The sequence below is a fragment of the Caretta caretta genome, chromosome 15, assembly GCF_965140235.1.
Source record: "Caretta caretta isolate rCarCar2 chromosome 15, rCarCar1.hap1, whole genome shotgun sequence".
In the NCBI taxonomy this organism is placed as follows: domain Eukaryota; kingdom Metazoa; phylum Chordata; order Testudines; family Cheloniidae; genus Caretta; species Caretta caretta.
In genome coordinates, this window is record NC_134220.1 from 516,713 (window position 1) to 536,324 (window position 19,612).

General features: G+C 55.1%; 1 protein-coding gene across 1 annotated transcript in view; it reads left to right on the forward strand.

Annotated features, from left to right (window-relative positions):
- The first annotated feature begins 1,821 nt into the window (after positions 1 to 1,821).
- TBC1D10A (TBC1 domain family member 10A) overlaps positions 1,822 to 19,612 on the forward strand; it is a 49,868-nt gene continuing 32,077 nt past the window's right edge. The window contains exon 1 of the mRNA XM_048821290.2: positions 1,822 to 2,041. Within this exon, the coding sequence (XP_048677247.2) occupies positions 1,854 to 2,041 (188 nt within the window). The 5' untranslated portion in view covers positions 1,822 to 1,853. The remainder of the gene's footprint in view (positions 2,042 to 19,612) is intronic.

A 19,612-nucleotide genomic window follows, 5' to 3' on the forward strand; every position in this document is an offset into this window, starting at 1 on the left:
GAACTGATTAAAGGGGTTGCCACAGGATGAGGTATTGTCTGTCAACCCCTCAAAGGCTAAAACTGCAGACAGTGAAATCTCAAGTTCCCCTTCCCCGACTGATGTTTTATGTTCCAACTGGAGTGCTGAACTAGCCTCAGGTCTTCACCTGCCAAGGCCGCAGCTCAGGCTGCCTAGAGACAACATCATGTCAGGTTTCAGAGGAGCAGCCGTGTTACTCTGTAGCCGCAAAAACAAAAGGAAGACTTGTGGCACCTTAGAGATGAACAGGGCCTTTCCTCCGAGTATTTCACAGCATGTTCCAAACCCCAATACTCATTTAGCCTCTCAACAGTCTGGCCAGGCGAACGGGTATTAGAACGAACACATGGCACAGTTAGTGGTGAAGGGCAGCATCCGGGTATCCTGACTCCTAGTCATTTCCCCATCACCATTCATGGCAGAGTGCAGGTCAGATCCTGGAATTCAGGGCTCAGCTACTAAGCGTAGGGTGGGGCTGGTTTCCAGGGGTTTCCTTTTCAGAATGTATTTGCTTGTAAAATGCTACTTCTGAAAGGAAAGGAGTGAGGCCACTGGGTCTGACCCAAAACCACCTGACCCAAGGAATCACCTCCTCCCCCTTGCCGCCTCCAGTTTCAGCTGGCAGCTCCCTTCCCCTGGCAGTCCCATCCCCTGCTGATAAACACCTGCCGTGTCCCACCCCAGAGGTGGCTGCATTTCAGTGGGGGACGAGAGAAGCTTTTCTGCAGGGGCCCCTGCCCCCCAGCTATCCCCGGCCCCTCCAGCCCACACGCCCCCCAGCTGTCCCCGGCCCCTCCAGCCCACGCGCCCCCCCAGCTGTCCCCGGCCCCTCCAGCCCACGCGCCCCCCCAGCTGTCCCCAGCCCCTCCAGCCCACGCGCCCCTCCCAGCTGTCCCCGCCCCCCCCAGCCCACGCGCCCCCCCAACTGTCCCCGGCCCCTCCCGCCCACGCGCCCCCCCCAGCTGTCCCCGGCCCCTCCAGCCCACACGCGCCCCCCAGCTGTCCCCGGCCCCTCCCGCCCACGCGCCCCCCCCAGCTGTCCCCGGCCCCTCCAGCCCACACGCGCCCCCCAGCTGTCCCCGGCCCCTCCAGCCCACGCGCGCCCCAGCTGTCCCCGGCCCCTCCAGCCCACGCGCCCCCCCCAGCTGTCCCCGCCCCCTCCAGCCCACGCGCCCCCCCCAGCTGTCCCCGGCCCCTCCAGCCCACACGCGCCCCCCAGCTGTCCCCGGCCCCTCCAGCCCACGCGCGCCCCAGCTGTCCCCGCCCCCTCCAGCCCACGCGCCCCCCCCCAGCTGTCCCCGCCCCCTCCAGCCCACGCGCCCCCCCAGCTGTCCCCGGCCCCTCCAGCCCACGCGCCCCCCCGAGCTGTCCCCGGCCCCTCCAGCCCACACGCGCCCCCCAGCTGTCCCCGCCCCCTCCAGCCCACACGCGCCCCCCAGCTGTCCCCGGCCCCTCCAGCCCACACGCGCCCCCCAGCTGTCCCCGCCCCCTCCAGCCCACACACGCCCCCCAGCTGTCCCCGGCCCCTCCAGCCCACGCGCCTCCTCTCGCCCCCCCCCGCTCGCGGGCAGCCGCAGGAGCCTGGTCGGCCGCGGGCTGAGGGAGCGGGGATGGAGGTTCGTTGATTGACACCCCCCCAGTGAGCGATTGGTGCGGGTCGCTCTGAGAGGGACCAATCAGAGTCCGGCAGAGGCGAGCCTTGGTCGCCTACTGGCCGGTAGCGGCTGAGGAGGCGGGTGCCGGGCGGCCAGGCGAGCCCGCCCCCTTGGCGCCGATGGGCGGGGCGGGGCCGGCGGCCTCTCCCGGGCCGCGCAGGCCGGGGCCGCGGCGGGATGGCGAAGAGCCGCGGGGCGAGCGGGCCGGGCGCGCCCGGGAGCCGCGAGAGCCTGGCCGGGGCCCCCGGGGCGGCGGGCGCCGGGGACGAGCTGAGCTCGCTGGGCTCCGACTCCGAGGCCAACGGCGGGGAGCGGCGCGTGGACAAGTTCGGCTTCATCGTGGGCAGCCAGAGCGCCGAGGGGCCGTGAGTGCCGGGCCCCCCCCCGCCCCGCCCCGGGCCGGGACCCCCCCCGGCCTGTCGGGACCCCCCCGCCCCGGGCCCCCCCCGGCCTGTCGGGACCCCCCCCGCCCCGGGCCCCCCCGCCCCCCCGGCCTGTCGGGACCCCCCCCGCCCCGGGCCCCCCCGGCCCCCCCGGCCTGTCGGGCCCCCCCCGGGCCCCCCCGGCCTGTCGGGCCCCCCCCGGGCCCCCCCGGCCTGTCGGGCCCCCCCCGGGCCCCCCCGGCCTGTCGGGCCCCCCCCGGGCCCCCCCGGCCTGTCGGGCCCCCCCCGGGCCCCCCCACCCCCCCGGCCTGCCTGCCGGGCCCCCCCCGGCCTGTCGGGACCCCGCCCCGGGCCCCCCCACCCCCCCCCGCCCCGCCCCTCTTGGCAGAGGCAGATGCTGTTGTGGGGGTGTAACTGTGAGGGTTTCTTAGGAAGGGGGTGACCTGTTTGGGGTGGGGAGGTCATGTCTGACTGGAGGCCATGTCCCCCTGGGAAGTGTGAGGGGGGTAAGTGGCCAGGAGGAAGTTGGGGGGGACGGATGGATGGACATGTAACTGAAGAGTGGGAGGGTGGCTTATGTCTGGCAGGGTCTGACCTCGGAAAGGCCTGGGTGCGAGGTTGGCACAGGCTCCAGGGGAAGGGGCTTGGCACCAAGGTTTGTGGGAAGCTTTCTCTGGGTGATGAAAGCACATACAAATGTCTGCAAAGAAAAGAGTCTGGAGCACATAACAGGAGATAAGTGAGAGCCAGGGGAATAAACAACCACTTCTGGTATTTGGGGAGGAGTGGAAGAGAGTGAACCCCACCCGTCAGCTTCCTTGCCAGCAGAGTGGAGTCGGGAGCTCCTGCGCTCTGGGTAGCAGAGAGGGTCTGGGCTGTCTTGTTTCTCAAAGATTGTCCTGGCTTTATTGGAGAGGGGGAGGGCTCTCAGGAGTTTGTCTCAAATCAGAGCACAATCCCAGGACCAACTGGGTGCAAACCTGCTAACTTTCCTGCCTTGCTTCATCATATCCTGGACAAGAGGGAGAGTGGGACACAAAAGGTGTGTGGGGCAGACAGCCCTTGGTTGCCATGATCACAGCTTCATAGCCAGCAAGCTGTTCTTGGCAGCCCTGGCTTATAAAATGGGGAAGTAAAACATCCATGAAGAGTGCACTGGAGGAAGCATTGATCCTATTAACTCTGCAGTGTGCATCTGCAGAGTTTTTCTAGATACCGTACTACAGTGTCTGTACTTTGAGCACGTGTCTCCAATCTATGGCATCACGTCCCCGAGCAGGAAGGGGACAGCCCTTCTGCACAGTTCAGCTGCTCTTGGATGATTATTTGCTTCTAAGCACATTGTTTCTAGAAAAGAGACTGATGAACTGAAGGGAGTTTGGGAAGCACCAAATAAAAGATCAGGGGGCTGAATGAGCTTGGCTGATTGCCCAGAGGAAGGGGTGGAATCCCCAGCTGTTGGGATGTTTTAAAACTAGACTGGACAAAGCACTAACTTGTGGGGAAACATGCTGTAGGGATGAATCCGACACTGGTCTTGTGGTGGTGTAATAGGTGCTTTCAATCCCAGCACCCAGATGGGAGATGGAAAGAGGCTGATTGTGGGTACCTGATTTGAGCTCTGTACTGGAGAGTTTGAGTGATCAGAGCGAGGCCCCTGCAGTTCTACTATGCAGCCCCCCCCTTAGTCCTCTAATGTAGAGCTTGAATCAAGCCTGACAGTCATGCACTAAGGCAAGCAGTCTACGTGAGCTGTACCTTGTATCAATGCAGCCCCTCATTCAGGGGAAATTCAGTGCAACTCCCAGTCTATGGGAGCCTCCCAGGACCTGCCTTGGGAGAGAGCATGCCTAACACACAGATGCCGTGAAACCAGCCTGTTGTGACCCCCATGCTGTGTACTTAGAAGTTGTATGTTAGGGCCACTACCTTTAGGGGGTCTGGAGTTGGCTTGTACTTGGCCTTTCAGGGCAGCTCTTTCAGTCAAAGGATCCTGCTCAGAAAGGATGCAAGTCACTTCCTCTGACTTGGAGCTGGCACTCCTGCATGGATAGTTGCACTGTGAGGGTCAGTTCCTACCCACAACATCTTGGCAGTGGTTTCCTGAGAATCCCTCTACTAGCGTTTCCTTGGCTGTGTTCCTTACTACTTGGGTCTGGGTAACTAGCTGCTTTACTTGCCTTAAAAGGACTGAGTAGATCGCTCCATCTGGCTGAAGGAGCCCACATGTTACCCTGCTGTTTTCCAGGAGGGGACAGTCTCTCATTTCTGACATAGCAGAAATAACTAATAATACTTTGCCCTTTTGTAGCACCTTTCACCTACTCTGCAAACACGACTGGCGCCTTGACACTCCTATAGGGCTGGTAGAATCACATGCATCACATGAGCAGTGTTTTGCCAGCTCTTGTGACACTTGGTGTTTTTCTTAAATCCCCTGCTTCTGGGGTCAGGTGATCACCTGAGAATCTCCGCTTTTGTTTTTTTTAAAAGTCTCTAGGCCAGGGGTCTCAAACTCAATTTATCTTAGGGCCAGTGCCAGTCCTCAAATCCTCCCAGCAAGCCAATAATGTCACTCAAGCTGCCCAGAACCCACCCCACCCCCCCTCCGTCTCCCACCTGTCTAAGGTTCTGGGAGGGAGTTCGGGTGGGGGAGGTGGTCTGGGGTAGGGGATTGGGGTGCAGGCTCTGGGAGGGAGTTTGGGTGCAGAAGGGGTGAGAGGTTGGGCTCTGGGAGGGAGTCTGGGAGGGAGTTTGGGTGCTGGGTGCAGGCTCTGGGGTGGGGGTGCAGGCTCTAGAAGGGGAGGAGGGGGGACGGGTGCAGGGTCTGGGAGGGAGTTTAGGAGCGGGAGGGTGTGTGTGGGAAGGGGGTGCAGGCTCTGGGAGGGGTTGGGGGGTGCAGCGCTTACCTGGGGCTCCAAGGCCAGGGGGGAGTCTCCGTATGCTACTGCTCCCAGGCACCGCCCCCGCAGCTTCCCATTGGCAACAGGGGTGCTCGGGGTGGGGGCAGCGCACAGAAACACAGCCCTGCCCCAGGGCTGCAAGGAGGGGCTAGCAGCCAGTGGAGCGAGCAGTGGGGGCATCAGGTGGGGCCAAGGGAGAGACCTGGCCCCAAAACTGCTGGAGCCCCGTGGGCCACACTGGGGAGTTTTGTGAGCTGCAGATGGCCCGCGGCTGCGAGTTGACACCCCTGCTCTAGGCTTTGTGGTTGCGGGGAAGCTTCAAAAGCAGAAGACACACAAACCCCACAAATGTGCTATTTTTTAAATCTCCTGACTTTTGAGTGCTTAAGGCTGGCAGTGCTGCACGAGGGGTGTGGAGAGCTAGGGCATAGACATTGTGACTTCAGGCAAGACACACAAGTGAGTCAGTAGGAGTCGGGAGTTAGAATCCAGGTCCCTGAATGCTTTCTCTGATGCAGTGGGGTCGTGTAACTAATGTCCTTTAACAAAGACTGAAAGATATTGCGTCCGGCGTTTTGTAGGGGTGTGTGGATGCAGTTGGGCTAGCTGGGAGAGTACACAGCTGGGCACTGACTTCTAGGAATCGATAGCTCAGTCACCTGTCGGCTCACTCACTGCCAGTGCCATCCAGTGGATTGATGTTTAACGTTTATGGTCAACATGTAAAGCATCCAGGAGGCTCTGCCTTTCCTGAAGGCTGGCTGCTGTTGCTGGCTGGCATAAGGATGTAACACGGTGGCCCCTGTGGTGTGATGGAGTGAGCTTTAGGGTGGTGGTAACCACACCTCAACTGAATTTTTAGATCTAGCAATGTTGTGCTTGTCTTTGCACCTGATAATGCTTTGCCCAGGTCCGTCAGTCTGAGGAATTCCAAGCCTCTTTATAAACACTATCCAACTTTACTCTTAGGACAGATTCTTCTGCTGGGCTATCTCGGGGCCTCTCCTTCTGCCCCTCCACCCCCACGAACGTGATACAGTTCTGTGGTGACCTAGAATCCTATTTTCGACATCTCCGGCTCAAGGAATATTTCCAACACACCTCTGAACAACATACTAACCTACAGAGACCTTGCTACCAAGACTACAAAAAGAAGGATTCTGGGTGGACTCCTCCTGAAGGTTGAAACAGCAGACTGGACTTCTACATAGAGTGCTTCCGCCGACGTGCACGGGCTGAAATTGTGGAAAAGCAGCATCACTTGCCCCATAACCTCTGAGGCTGTGGATGGCAGGACACAATGCCATCCACAGCCTCAGAAACAACTCTGACATCATAATCAAAAAGGCTGACAAAGGATGTGCCATCATCATCATGAATAGGTCAGAATATGAACAGGAGGCTGCTAGGCAGCTCTCCAACACCACTTTCTACAAGCCAATACCCTCTGATCCCACTGAGGGTTACCAAAAGAAACTACACCATTTGCTCAAGAAACTCCCTGAAAAAGCACAAGATCAAATCCGCACAGACACACCCCTGAAACCCCGACCTGAGGTATTCTATCTGCTACCCAAGATCCATAAATATGGAAATCCTGGACGCCCCATCATCTCAGGCATTGGCACCCTGACAGCAGGATTGTCTGGCTATGTAGACTCCCTCCTCAGGCCCTGCGCTACCAGCACTCCCAGCTATCTTCGAGACACCACTGACTTCCTGAGGAAACTACAATCCATCGGTGACAGGTTTCAGAGTAACAACCGTGTTAGTCTGTATTCGCAAAAAGAAAAGGAGTACTTGTGGCACCTTAGAGACTAACCAATTTATTTGAGCATGAGCTTTCGTGAGCTACAGCTCACTTCATCCGATGAAGCTGTAGCTCACGAAAGCTCGTGCTCAAATAAATTGGTTAGTCTCTAAGGTGCCACAAGTACTCCTTTTCTTTTTGCGAATCCATCGGTGATCTTCCTGAAAACACCATCCTGGCCACTATGGATGTAGAAGCCCTCTACACCAACATTCCACACAAAGATGGACTACAAGCCATCAGGAACAGTATCCCCGATAATGTCACGGCTAACCTGGTGGCTGAACTTTGTGACTTTGTCCTTACCCATAACTACTTCACATTTGGGGACAATGTATACCTTCAAATCAGCGGCACTGCTATGGGTACCCACATGGCCCCACAGCATGCCAACATTTTTATGGCTGACTTAGAACAACGCTTCCTCAGCACTCGTCCCCTAAAGCCCCTACTCTACTTGCGCTACACTGATGACATCTTCATCTGGACCCATGGAAAAGAAGCCCTTGAGAAATTCCACCATGATTTCAACAATTTCCATCCCACCATCAACCTCAGCCTGGCCCAGTCCACACAAGAGATCCACTTCCTGGACACTACGGTGCTAATAAGCGAAGGTCACATAAACACCACCCTCTACCGGAAACCTACTGACCGCTATTCCTTCCTACATGCCTCCAGCTTTCACCCAGACCACACCACCCGATCCATTGTCTACTGCCAAGCTCTACGATACAACCGCATTTGCTCCAACCCCTCAGACAGAGACAAACACCTACAAGATCTCTATCAAGCATTCTTACAACTACAATATCCAGCTGCTGAAGTGAAGAAACAGACTGACAGAGCCAGAAGAGTACCCAGAAGTCACCTACTGCAGGACAGGCCCAACAAAGAAAATAACAGAACACCACTAGCCATCACCTTCAGCCCCCAACTAAAACCCCTCCAACGCATCATCAAGGATCTACAACCTATCCTGAAGGATGACCCATCACTCTCACAGATCTTGGGAGACAGACTAGTCCTTGCTTACAGACCGCCCCCCAACCTGAAGCAAATACTCACCAGCAACCACACAACAGAACCACTAACCCAGGAACCTATCCTTGCAACAAAGCCTGTTGCCAACTGTGCCCACATATCTATTCAGGGGCACCATCTTAGGGCCTAATCACATCAGCCACACTATCAGAGGCTCGTTCACCTGCACATCTACCAATGTGACATATGCCATCATGTGCCAGCAATGCCCCTCTGCCATGTACATTGGTCAAACTGGACAGTCTCTATGTAAAAGCATAAGTGGACACAAATCAGATGTCAAGAATTATAATGCTCAAAAACCAGTTGGAGAACACTTCAATCTTTTTGGTCACTCGATTACAGACTAAAAGTAGCAATTCTTCAACAAAAAAAAACTTGAAAAACAGATTCCGCCGAGAGACTGCTGAATTGGAATTAATTTGCAAACTGGATACAATTAACTTAGGCTTGAATAGAGACTGGGAGTGGATGGGTCATTACACAAAGTAAAACTATTTCCCCATGGAATCATGGAGCAGGTCCTCAAGGAATCAATCCTGAAGCACTTACATGAGAGGAAAGTGATCAGGAACAGTCAGCATTGATTCACCAAGGGAAGGTCATGCCTGACTGATCTAATCGCCTTCTATGATGAGATTACTGGTTCTGTGGATGAGGGGAAAGCAGTGGATGTATTGTTTCTTGACTTTAGCAAAGCTTTTGACACGGTCTCCCACAGTATTCTTGTCATCAAGTTAAAGTATGGGCTGGATGAATGCACTATAAGGTGGGTAGAAAGTTGGCTAGATTGTCGGGCTCAACGGATAGTGATCAATGGCTCCATGTCTAGCTGGCAGCCAGTATCAAGTGGAGTGTCCCAGGGGTCGGTCCTGGGGCCGGTTTTGTTCAATATCTTCATAAATGATCTGGAGGATGGTGTGGATTGCACTCTCAGCAAAATTGCTGATGATACTAAACTGGGAGGAGTGGTAGATACGCTGGAGGGCAGGGATAGGATACAGAGGGCCCTAGACAAATTGGAGGATTGGGCCAAAAGAAATCTGATGAGGTTCAATAAGGATAAGTGCAGAGTCCTGCACTTAGGACGGAAGAACCCAATGCACAGCTACAGACTAGGGACCGAATGGCTAGGCAGCAGTTCTGCGGAAAAGGACCTAGGGGTGACAGTGGACGAGAAGCTGGATATGAGTCAGCAGTGTCCCTTGTTGCCAAGAAGGCCAATGGCATTTTGGGCTGTATAAGTAGGGGCATTGCCAGCAGATCGAGGGATGCGATCGTTCCCTCTATTCGACATTGGTGAGGCCTCATCTGGAGTACTGTGTCCAGTTTTGGGCCCCGCACTACAAGAAGGATGTGGATAAATTGGGGAGAGTCCAGCGAAGGGCAACAAAAATGATTAGGGGTCTGGACCACATGAGTTATGAGGAGAGCCTGAGGGAAATGGGATTGTTTAGTCTGCAGAAGAGAAGAATGAGGGGGGATTTGATAGCTGCTTTCAACTACCTGAGAGGTGGTTCCAGAGAGGATGGTTCTAGACTATTCTCAGTGGTGGAAGAGGACAGGACAAGAAGTAATGGTCTCAAGTTGCAGTGGGGGAGGTTTAGGTTGGATATTAGGAAAAACTGTTTCACTAGAAGGGTGGTGAAACACTGGAATGCGTTACCTAGGGAGGTGGTAGAATCTCCTTCCTTAGAAGTTTTTAAGGTCAGGCTTGACAAAGCCCTGGCTGGAATGCTTTAATTGGGGATTGGTCCTGCTTTGAGCAGGAGGTTGGACTAGATGACCTCCTGAGGTCCCTTCCAACCCTGATATTCTATGATTCTATGTTTATTTCCCCCCCCCCCCCCCAACTGTTCCTCACACTTTCTTGTCAGCTGCTGGAAATGGCCCACCTTGATCACTACAAAAGGTTTTCTCCCTCCCCCCCAGCTCTCCTGCTGGTAATAGCTCATCTTAAGTGATCACTGTCCTTACAGTGTGTATGATAACACCCATTGTTTCATGTTCTCTGTGTATATAAATCTCCTCACTGTATTTTCCACTGAATGCATCCGATGAAGTGAGCTGTAGCTCACGAAAGCTTATGCTCAAATAAATTTGTCTCTAAGATGCCACAAGTCCTCCTTTTCTTTTTGCAAATACAGACTAACATGGCTGCCACTCTGAAACCTTTATAAACACTGATGGACTAAGCCACACGTTGCCCCTGTGAGGTTGTATTCCTTCTGACAACTGTGCAAATGGATGGTTTAACGTGCCCAAGATTACAGAACCAGGCATACATCCTAGGCACCTGACCCCAGACCTGTGCTTTAACCATTAGATCCCGTCCTTCCTTGCAAATGATTTAAGGGATATGTGAGACTTAGTGAAGCTTCAGTGGTAGCTCTGTTGTGGCTGGTGTTATTGTGCGGACAGTGCTCCCAAGTTGCAATGCAAAGAAGGGCTGAGCCTTGAAAAGATGGAGAGGGAGAAGCTGGGAGATCTTCACAGGCTGTGAAGGAGAAGGCATTCTCGCCCTAGGGGGTGGGACTCTACAGGAACAGAGGAGGTGGCTCCTACATGTGAAGATGGAGCGAGCTCAGGGAGGGTCTTAACAGTAAAGTATAGGCCCTGTGGGAGGAAGCTGAGAATAGAGGAGGCTTCTGTTAAATTTTAAATAATTTCAAGGCCTGAGTGTTCCCCTTCCATCCAGTGATGGCAGCTTCTGGTTACCTTGAGACCTGTTTTGAATTCCGAGCACTAGATGGTTGTGCATTTTTGGCCATAGTGTAATTGGGGAAACTGTCCTGTCTTCTGGTTCCCATAGGTGCTCGCTTTCTGTGAGGGGAACGGAACATCTGTAGCTGTTGTAAGAGCCAGAGGTTATTTGAAGTGATCCAGAAGGGCTGCAGTAACGGGGAAGCGGACTGTCAGGGCTCCCAACTGCAGAAGAAAGATTCCATGAGCCGGCTCCCTGGCTGAACCCCTGGCTGAACCCCCCTCCCCCCAACTCCTGCAGCTGATCTACCACTAGGAAGTCTGGCTGCTTAACTCTGACTCGGCTTTCTTTAGGAGCTGCTCAAACTTTGCCCGGCTGAGGGGCAGCAGTGACAGCTTGCTGGGAGCCCAAAGGCTGCGCTGAGTTTGTATAGAACAGGCTGGATTCTCTCCTGTTTAGCAGAGATGCACGCCGTATCCCAGCATGCACTGTGACCTCGCTCATGGCGGAGTGTTGCAGGCTGCGGGCCCCACCTCTTGTGGCCCTGACTGGGCTGTAGAACTGTAAGGAATGTGCTCTGTCTCCCCCACTCTAATTGGAATCCGGTTTTGCAGCATGGTTGCTTCCAGAGTTATTTCTATGGCGACACCCAGAGAAAGTGAGCCGGGCCGGATGTGTTAGCTGTGACCTCATTTGGGGCAGGAGTGGAAACTACAACATGTTCCTCTAGCTGGCTGCGTAGCTACCTGTGATTGGCACCCTTGTAATTTGTGGGCATGAGATGAGCCGCTGGTAGCCCATTTGTTTTGTGCCGCTGCACCGTTGCTGCTGATGGGGTTGATAGTGGGTCAGCGAGAGGGCCCATCTAGCTTGGCACAGTCAGCAGCTCGGGTGTCTCGTAAGGTTGTTTCACCCCTTTGTGTGAGTTATTCTTTAGAACTCTGAACATGAGTGTAAAGTTCTCTAAAATGCCAGGCAGTGCAGTCTAGTGGGTAGAGCTGGGACCCTCAGGTTCTCGTCCATGTTCTGCCACAGATTCACTGGCTTGTGAAAATCACTGCTGTATGCCTGTTTCCCCATCTGTAAAATGGAGGTATAGGTGTCCTCTTGAGCAGTAAAGGCATGCCTAATACCCACACATCAGCCTTGATTTAGTAATGGGGGGGGAAAGGTGTCTCATGGCCTTTTTTTTTTTTTTTAGCAGAAGCCCATTCGATCCTTTTCCTCTTGTAAAGGGAATCCTGGTGCAATGCTGCTGTGATTGTGTGCCTGTAGGAGGGTGTTAACTCATTGTTTAAAACTGTCCTTGAGCCTGGCCTCTGGCCATCAGTGGGCTCAGCGCTGTACCAGCTGCACCAAAGATCTTTCGGTCTGAGACTGTGATCGAGGCTGCTGAGTTGTATGAATCATAGAATATCAGGGTTGGAAGGGACCTCAGGAGGTCATCTAGTCCAACCCCCTGCTCAAAGCAGGACCAATCCCCAATTTTTCCCCCATCCCTAAATGGCCCCCCTTAAGGATTGAAACCCCAATCAGAATCAGCCAGCCGTCAAGGAGTGTCTTTGCAGGTGGCTGTGACGTACCTGGAAGGTGCATGGGCAGTTCCAAAAGTTCTGCTAGCTGGAGCCAAGGGAATTAGAAGTGCCTTGTGCTGGATCAGGCAGTGTGAGGCATCACCTCCTCTGGGAGATGCTACAGCCAGGATTTTGAGTTCCCTTACCCTCACCAGGACCCATGGGAACTGGCATGCCTAACGCAGGGGGGCAGGAGATTTGTCACTGGCTCTGGGCTATACAATTCCCCCTCCAGGTGATCTGATCAGCGACACTCCTGCTGAGAACAGTCTTAGGGCTCTTAAAAAGAAAAGGAGTACTTGTGGCACCTTAGAGACTAACCAATTTATTTGAGCATGAGCTTTCGTGAGCTACAGCTCACTTCTGAGAAACTGCTGAATTGGAATTCATTTGCAAATTGGATACTATTAATTTAGGCTTAAATAGAGACTGGGAGTGGCTAAGTCATTATGCAAGGTAGCCTGTTTCCTCTTGTTTTTTCCTACCCCCCACCCAGACGTTCTGGTTAAACTTGGATTTAAACTTGGAGAGTGGTCAGTTTGGATGAGCTATTGCCAGCAGGAGAGAGAGTTAGTGTGTGTGTGTGTGTCCCCGGGAAAAGGGGGCGGGGGGGTGAGAGAGCCTGGATTTGTGCTGGAAATGGCCCACCTTGATTACCATGCACATTGTAGGGAGAGTGGTCACTTTGGATGAGCTATTACCAGCAGGAGAGTGAGTTTGTGTGTGTATGGGGATGGGGGGGGTGAGAGAACCTGGATTTGTGCTGGAAATGGCCCAACTTGATGATCACTTTAGATAAGCTATTACCAGCAGGAGAGTGGGGTGGGAGGAGGTATTGTTTCATGATCTGTGTGTATATAATGTCTTCTGCAGTTTCCACGGTATGCATCCGATGAAGTGAGCTGTAGCTCACGAAAGCTCATGCTCAAATAAATTGGTTAGTCTCTAAGGTGCCACAAGTACTCCTTTTCTTTTTGCGAATACAGACTAACATGGCTGTTACTCTGAAACCTGTCTTAGGGCTCTTGTGCCTCTCCTGCATCCCCTGCTCATGACTGATGGCATTCTCGCATGCAGTTCCTGTTTCCATACAGGGAGCTTTCTCTGCTTGTGGCATGTCGTTGAATTCCAATAACTGGTTTCTTTTTCTGTTAATCCGCTTCAGCTAATGCTTTGTTTTCCTGGTCCTTGGCCCTCCCTTTGGCGCAGCCTTGGCCCTGTGTTTCTGACTTGCTGGGATTGTGGGTGCGAAAGGACTGAAGTCAATCCAAAGCTATTTGTGTTAGTTTCCGGGGCTAGGATGCAGTAATCCAAATAGTTGGGAACAACTCACGGGGTCTTTGCTTTTTGAGATGGGGGATATTTGGGCTTCATCGTGTTCTCCCCTTCAGATCCCTGCCTGTAGCCTTTAGGATCTCTGGAGATGCTTCCCACCTATCCTCATTCTGCTCCTTCAGTCAGTGTCTTTTGTGGGGGTGTGAGGGGCTTACTCCTCGGGGAAGGAGCTGCTGCCTCTGCCACATGCTGTGGGAGCAGCAATACAGGACCCTGGGCTGGTGCATGGCAGCATTTTATGGACAGGCTCCTCTGCCATTCCAGCACATCTCGGTGAGAGGGGATTGCCCTAGCTTGTAAAGGGAAGCTTGGCTCTGGGTAGTGTAATCCCTCTTGGAGGCGGGGGGAATCCTTGTGCGGGTGCTGGCACGGAGTCAGGCTGATTCTTAAACCATCCAACCAACAGCTGCCAGGTCACACTGACCTGTCCCTTCTCATGTGCCCATCCCCATGGAGTCAGGGCTGTGCAAGGACCCTTAGTTCTTTCCAGGAACAGAGCTCCCCTGCCCCACAAATGAATGCTTTTTAAGAGAATTCTAATAGAGGTGGCTCACTTCTCCTGTGTGGCTGCCATGTTGCGAAGGGCTGGCAGTGGGGAGCTGGCATTATGCATGGTAAGGAGCACTCGCAGGCAAGTTAGCCCGGGTCAGAGGCTAATGGTTTAGCTGGAGGGGCTCTTCTGTAGGGGGGTTCCAGAGCTGCTGCCCTGTAATCTAGGCTTCCCTCCGCTGCATCCATGTGTAGGGTAGCTTCTAGAGCAGAGGGGAGGCGACTTCGCTGGAGGGTGACGGCTCTCGACAGTCCCTGAACGTCAGCTGGTATCAGAATGGGATGTGTGGGGAACTTTGGGATCCCCAAGGCTGGTGGCTTGGGCAGCATGTGCTGTATCCTCCTGATCCAGCAAAATATTGATGCGCACATGGAACTTTAAACCTGTGGCCCTGTCCCATCGGGGCGGTTCTGCATGGTTCAAGTGCCATGTGCTGGTGTTGCGGAGTCAGGGCATGGCCGTGCGGTTGGCCATGGAGAAGCAGACGCAGAGGCAGGAATCCCTGCGTGCGCACAGCTGTGCCAGCCACCTTCGGGGGACACCTGAGCCTCCCGAGGGGCCCAGCTCACAGAGCGTTCAGCAGCAGCTGCCGAGTCCTCCCTCCCCGCCCACCGTCCTGACCCCGTATGGTGGGTTCCTTCTCATGTTAGATAGATCTGGACCCTGCAACCCCCTTATTTGAGCTTGTTCCAGCTCAACAGACAGGGCCTAACCCCCTGAGCACACTCCTCACCCCTGGACTTCATTGGGTGTTGGGGGGCCAGCTGACCTGGATAGCTGGGCCGAATCCCCAAGCTGGGCCAGGTGGGCTCGAATGGCAGCTGGGAGCAAGGGTCACCTGCCATCTCTGGGGTTGACCCTTCATCTCCCATAGATGCCCCACTTGGATCAGTGATGCCATCTGCTGCTGTTTCAGGGGCCCATCAGCAGGGCCCTGGGCTGGGTCATGGTCACAGCGCCCCCCTCTGGATGGATGGCTGAAGTCGCAGAGCTCATGGGATGAAGCTCTATGCTCACTAGCTGAGCAGAGCTCCCAGCTGTGTGTGGAGTGAGCTGAAACAGCCAAGCTCCCCCGTTGCTGTGCCCCAATGTGGACTGAACAGCCCTTTGTGTACCTCTGAGACAGGTTAGCCAGTCACCTGGCGCCAAGGGGGAGCGACCCAGGAGATGCTGCACAATGCTTCTTTGTTCTGATAGGCTTGAGGTTGGTTCAGGGTTGCAAAGCAATACAGGGTCCATGCTGTGCCCGCCCCAGAAGCAGTGCTGATCTGCTGGGATAGGGAGCTCTACCTGCCTGCTTTGGGCCATATGTCTTCTGGCGGTGTCTTATTGGGTGTGCAGTCAGCATCAGCAAAGAGCAGTGAGGCGCAGGGGTGTTCTGAAGTGCCAGCCTGATTGCAGAGTTTCAAGGGTCTAGCCTTTGCTCTGCCCTGGTCCTCATGCCTGTCTTGCAGAGCTTTTCCAGAGTAGATTTAGTGTTGGTGAAAGGTGCTACACTGAATGGCTGTTTATCCCTCTGTGCTGTCCCCCATAACGGGGAATTTAGTCTTGTTGCTTGTATTCCAGTAGCACCTAGGGCGCCCCCCAAGATCAGGACCACATTGTGCTTGGCGCTGTACATACCCAATGCAAGACACAGCCCCTGCCCCAGAGAGCTTGTGGAGCCAAAGGGAAGGGTGGAGAAGGGGGCCAGTATGTTTCCTAGCTTGCAGTTGGGGAAGCAACGTGGAGCGATGACTTGTCCCAGCTCATGCAAAGCAAAGAATTGAACCCAGTCTCCGGAGTCCCCGTCTGGGCCCTAGGCTGTCCTTCCACCCGCTCCTTCCTAGTCTCTGCTGAGCCTGCCAACTCATGGTTGTGGGAGGGATGCCTTGTGACTCCTCTCACTAGGAACTGGACTGAGATGCCACAAAACTCACTTCATGATGCCACAAAACTCACTTCATGATGCCACAAAACTCACTTCATGCAGGCTGCCAAACAACCATCAGATGGCAACGATTTCCAGCCTGTGCTGTCTTGGGCCCAGCGGGCTAGAGCACAGGCTCTGTATCCAGTGACCAATCCCCAGCACCTCCCGCTCCTTGACTCCTCTCTCCTGCAGAAAGCCTGGCCTGCGCTCAGCGTGGCACTGGCATGCTCTTCACAGGCCTGTTGCGTAGTGGTACTAGGCACTTGGAGGAGCGTGCCATAATGCAGCCTTCCAAACATCTGACCGAAGGTGAGACAGCTAATCCCATTAACTACCTGGCAGAAGGGAGCAGCTACTGGGCTTGGGGGAGGGTGGGGGGGAGAGACAGAGAATAAGGGAGCATCCTGTGCAGCTCTGTGTGTGTGTGTGTGTGGGGGGGGGCTTGTTTTGTTCAAGGGAAGCAGAGTTTTGGAATAAGTTTGCATAATTATTTTAAAACCATGACTTTGGCCTGGAATGACCTTCCCTGTTGTCTGACGTTGTGGCATGGGAGGCTGCAGAGGGGAGCTGCTTGGGCTGTGGGTTTCAGGAGAGGGGTCGGGTGCTCTTTCTCCCTGCTGACCTAGTAGAACATATCCTGCTCCTCTGAAGGGAGCCCTGGGCCCATGCTCCTTGCCAGCTGGAGTCACAGCAGCTGACCCCTCTCTAAGAGCTGTAGACTATGGGTATGTGTCACTGCAATTAGATGCCAGCGTATTGCCTGTGATAACTGACTCAGGCTTGCGGGGTGGGCTGGGGGGCCTGTTTAATTGCAGTTCTGGGACCCCTCCACTTCACAGGGTCCTGGAGTCTGGCCTCAGCCTGAACATCTGCACCATGATTAAACAGTCCCTTAGCCGGAGTCAGCTGGCATGAGCCAGTCGCTGGTTTTGAACTGCCCTGGTGGCCTGGAGAGCTGAATCCTGCAGGTGTGGGGCAGACCGCCCACGAGGAGCCAGCCTTGTTGGCCTCTGGGGCTGTAGACTAACAAGCGCTGCTTGCCAGGGTAACTGCCTCTGAGCTGTGCCAGTGAATGAAGTCTATTGCCCAAGGCAGCTGTAGCGTGAGTTGGTATCGGCTCACTGGAGCGCTAGGGGCTGAAGTGTCCTCCTGTCCCTGCGGCTTCTCTGCTGTGGCTGCGTCACTTTCCTGCCATGGGGACCCATGTGGTGTGGGGAGGAGGTGATGTGCCCCTGCGTGCACAGTGTAAGGGCTGGTGACAGCGGCTGGCTCGCTGGGTCACCCTGCACGGACAGCTCTGACCGCAGGGTGGTGGGCAGTTAACCATGCGCCATGTACTAAGAAACCACCCTCTGTCTCCCTGGGACAGAGGTGCTGACGTGGTCCCCACATGCCCTACTTCCCCAGTTACCTCTTCTGCATAGGACCCTTCTAGCCCCCAGCTCACTTGAGCATTGGAGTCGCCTCTTCGGGGACAGCCTTGCCCAGCCTCCCTTCCAGGAGCTGGCCGGCCAGCCAGCATCTCTCCTTTGGGAGCAGTCCTGCTTCCTGACCCTGGTACCCAGTAACGCCTCCACTGGCTCCCATGGCGCTGCCTGCTGGACGCGTGTGCCCTTGTCCTGTGCCCCGGGGCCCGGTGGGGAGGCTTGGAGGCCCCCAGCAGGCCTGTGGGTAGGGAGGGCTAGCTCAGCTAGTGCAGGCTTTGTCTCTCCCCATGTGGTGGGAGCTGAACACAGGTGATGAAGAGCCCAAAGGGTCCAGCCAAGCCCTCCTGCTCCCCAATCACTCCCCAAGCTGCTGGCTGTGCGCTCCGGGCATGTGAAATCAGTGGAGGGGAGTGGGCCAGTTGGTGGCTGCCTCTTCAGCTTGTTGACATGCGACTGGACCAAACTGAAACCCCCACTCCTGGAGTTGCTGCAGCGCTGAGTCCCTCTGCTGGGAGGACAGGCCCTTGGAAAGCTGGTGGGTCTGGTGTCAGTCGGATCGGGCTGGGGTCATTTGGGAGCAAGGCCTGGCCATCATCCCATGGGCTGCACCAAACTTCCTGCTGTGCTCTGTGCTATGCCTGGTGCACCTGCTCTGTGGGAGCTGTGTTGGTGTAGGGCTGCCCCCGCCCTCTCACCCAGCTCGGGACATGCCTGAAACCCTGCTGCCCTGCAGTCAGACAGATGCCTATGGAGGCCTGGGTTCAAATGCTGCTCTGTCATGGACATCTTGTGTAACCTCAAGCTAGTCCCTTAGCATCCCAGTGTGTAACTGGAGGTAATTCTACCTCCTCCTGTGGGAGGAATAGGTGGCTGGTTGAGAGGCCCTCACTCAGACTGTGGTGAGGAGGGCTGTGTAACAGAGGTGGGTGGGCGCCCAGGCTAATGGGGGAGAGCTGGAGTCAAATCGCTCCAGTATTGGCAAAGCCAGTAAATGCGGAGCCAGGACCTGTGCGGCCCAAGGCAGAGGCACAGCCTGGTCGTGATGGCTCTGCACTGAAAGCAGAAGTGAGGGTGTGACTGCGACTGTGGTATATCTGGTTCTTGCAGAAGGTTAATGGGGGACATGCTTATTCCACACGTCCTGTGACTATAGCTGTTCGCTCTGCGCAGTGACCAAACTGCCCCCCTTCTGCCTGAGCTTGTGTAGTACAAGGGCTAAATCAGATCTGGGCTAAATTCAGACTGTGCTGGTTTGAGGTTTCGAGTATCTGCTTTGTAGCTCAGCGCTATTGGGGTGACATGGGCACTAGCATTCCAAGGTTCAGCACCACACCGTATCACTTGCAGGAAGCCATGTACAGTAATACCCGGGGGTGGGGGAAGGCTGTGTTACAGGCTGTCACTTTCCTGATGTGTATTAAAAATCTCCCCCAGGGTATCTGAATCGAGTTTCTCATGACATGCTGCTTGTTCCCAGCCCAGCGCCTGCTGGGCTCCATCTTTCCTGGGTTGGCGGAGGTGTGCACAGCTGTTTAAAGGCTGGTGCACGAGTGGCAAGGAGCCTGTGTGAAAGGCCTGTCTCCCTTCTATTGCAGGTGCCATCCAAGTTGCATGTGGATTACTCCTGTGGGCACAGCACAGGCTATTCCTGGATGCAGGATCTAACTCAATTTCTTGCCCCTCTGTGCAGTGGGTTGGTGCCAATTCTTTAGCTTCCCTAGTTCAGGGCTTGTGCTGTGCTGAGGGATAGTATCTGTGTTGTGCTGGCAGGCTGGTCTCCTTTGGACGGGGGCTGGCCTCGGAGGAAGAGGGCTCTGGCTTTGTTTTACACCCAGTAAAAGTCTTAATACCAGTGGAGATAGTAAAACTGCTGCCAAGTTCAGGAGCTCTCAAGTCCATCCTGTCCCGAGCGCGTCCTTCTGAGCCAGGGCTGATCTGCCGTTGGATCCCCAGGCCTGAGCCCAGGTGTTCCTGTTGCTCTGTAGGACAGTCTGGGGCTGGTGGGAGGTAGATCTCTGCCAGACCTGGACCCTGGCTTTGAATCATCCCCTTGGCAGTACTTGAAGCTGTTAAAAGGGGGTTGGAGTGATGTCTGGTAGCTGGCTTTGACTCCAGCCCAGGCTCTCAAAATCCATCCCCCAAATGCAGGGAGCAGAGGCAGTGCAGAAAATGACTGGTAGGAATTGCAGAGGAGCTGGAAGGCCTCCTGGGCTGCCGAGGTCAGGATCAGGCTAGTGGATACCCGTGAGTAATGCCCAGCTCTGGTAGACGTGCATTTGCTTACTTGGATCCAA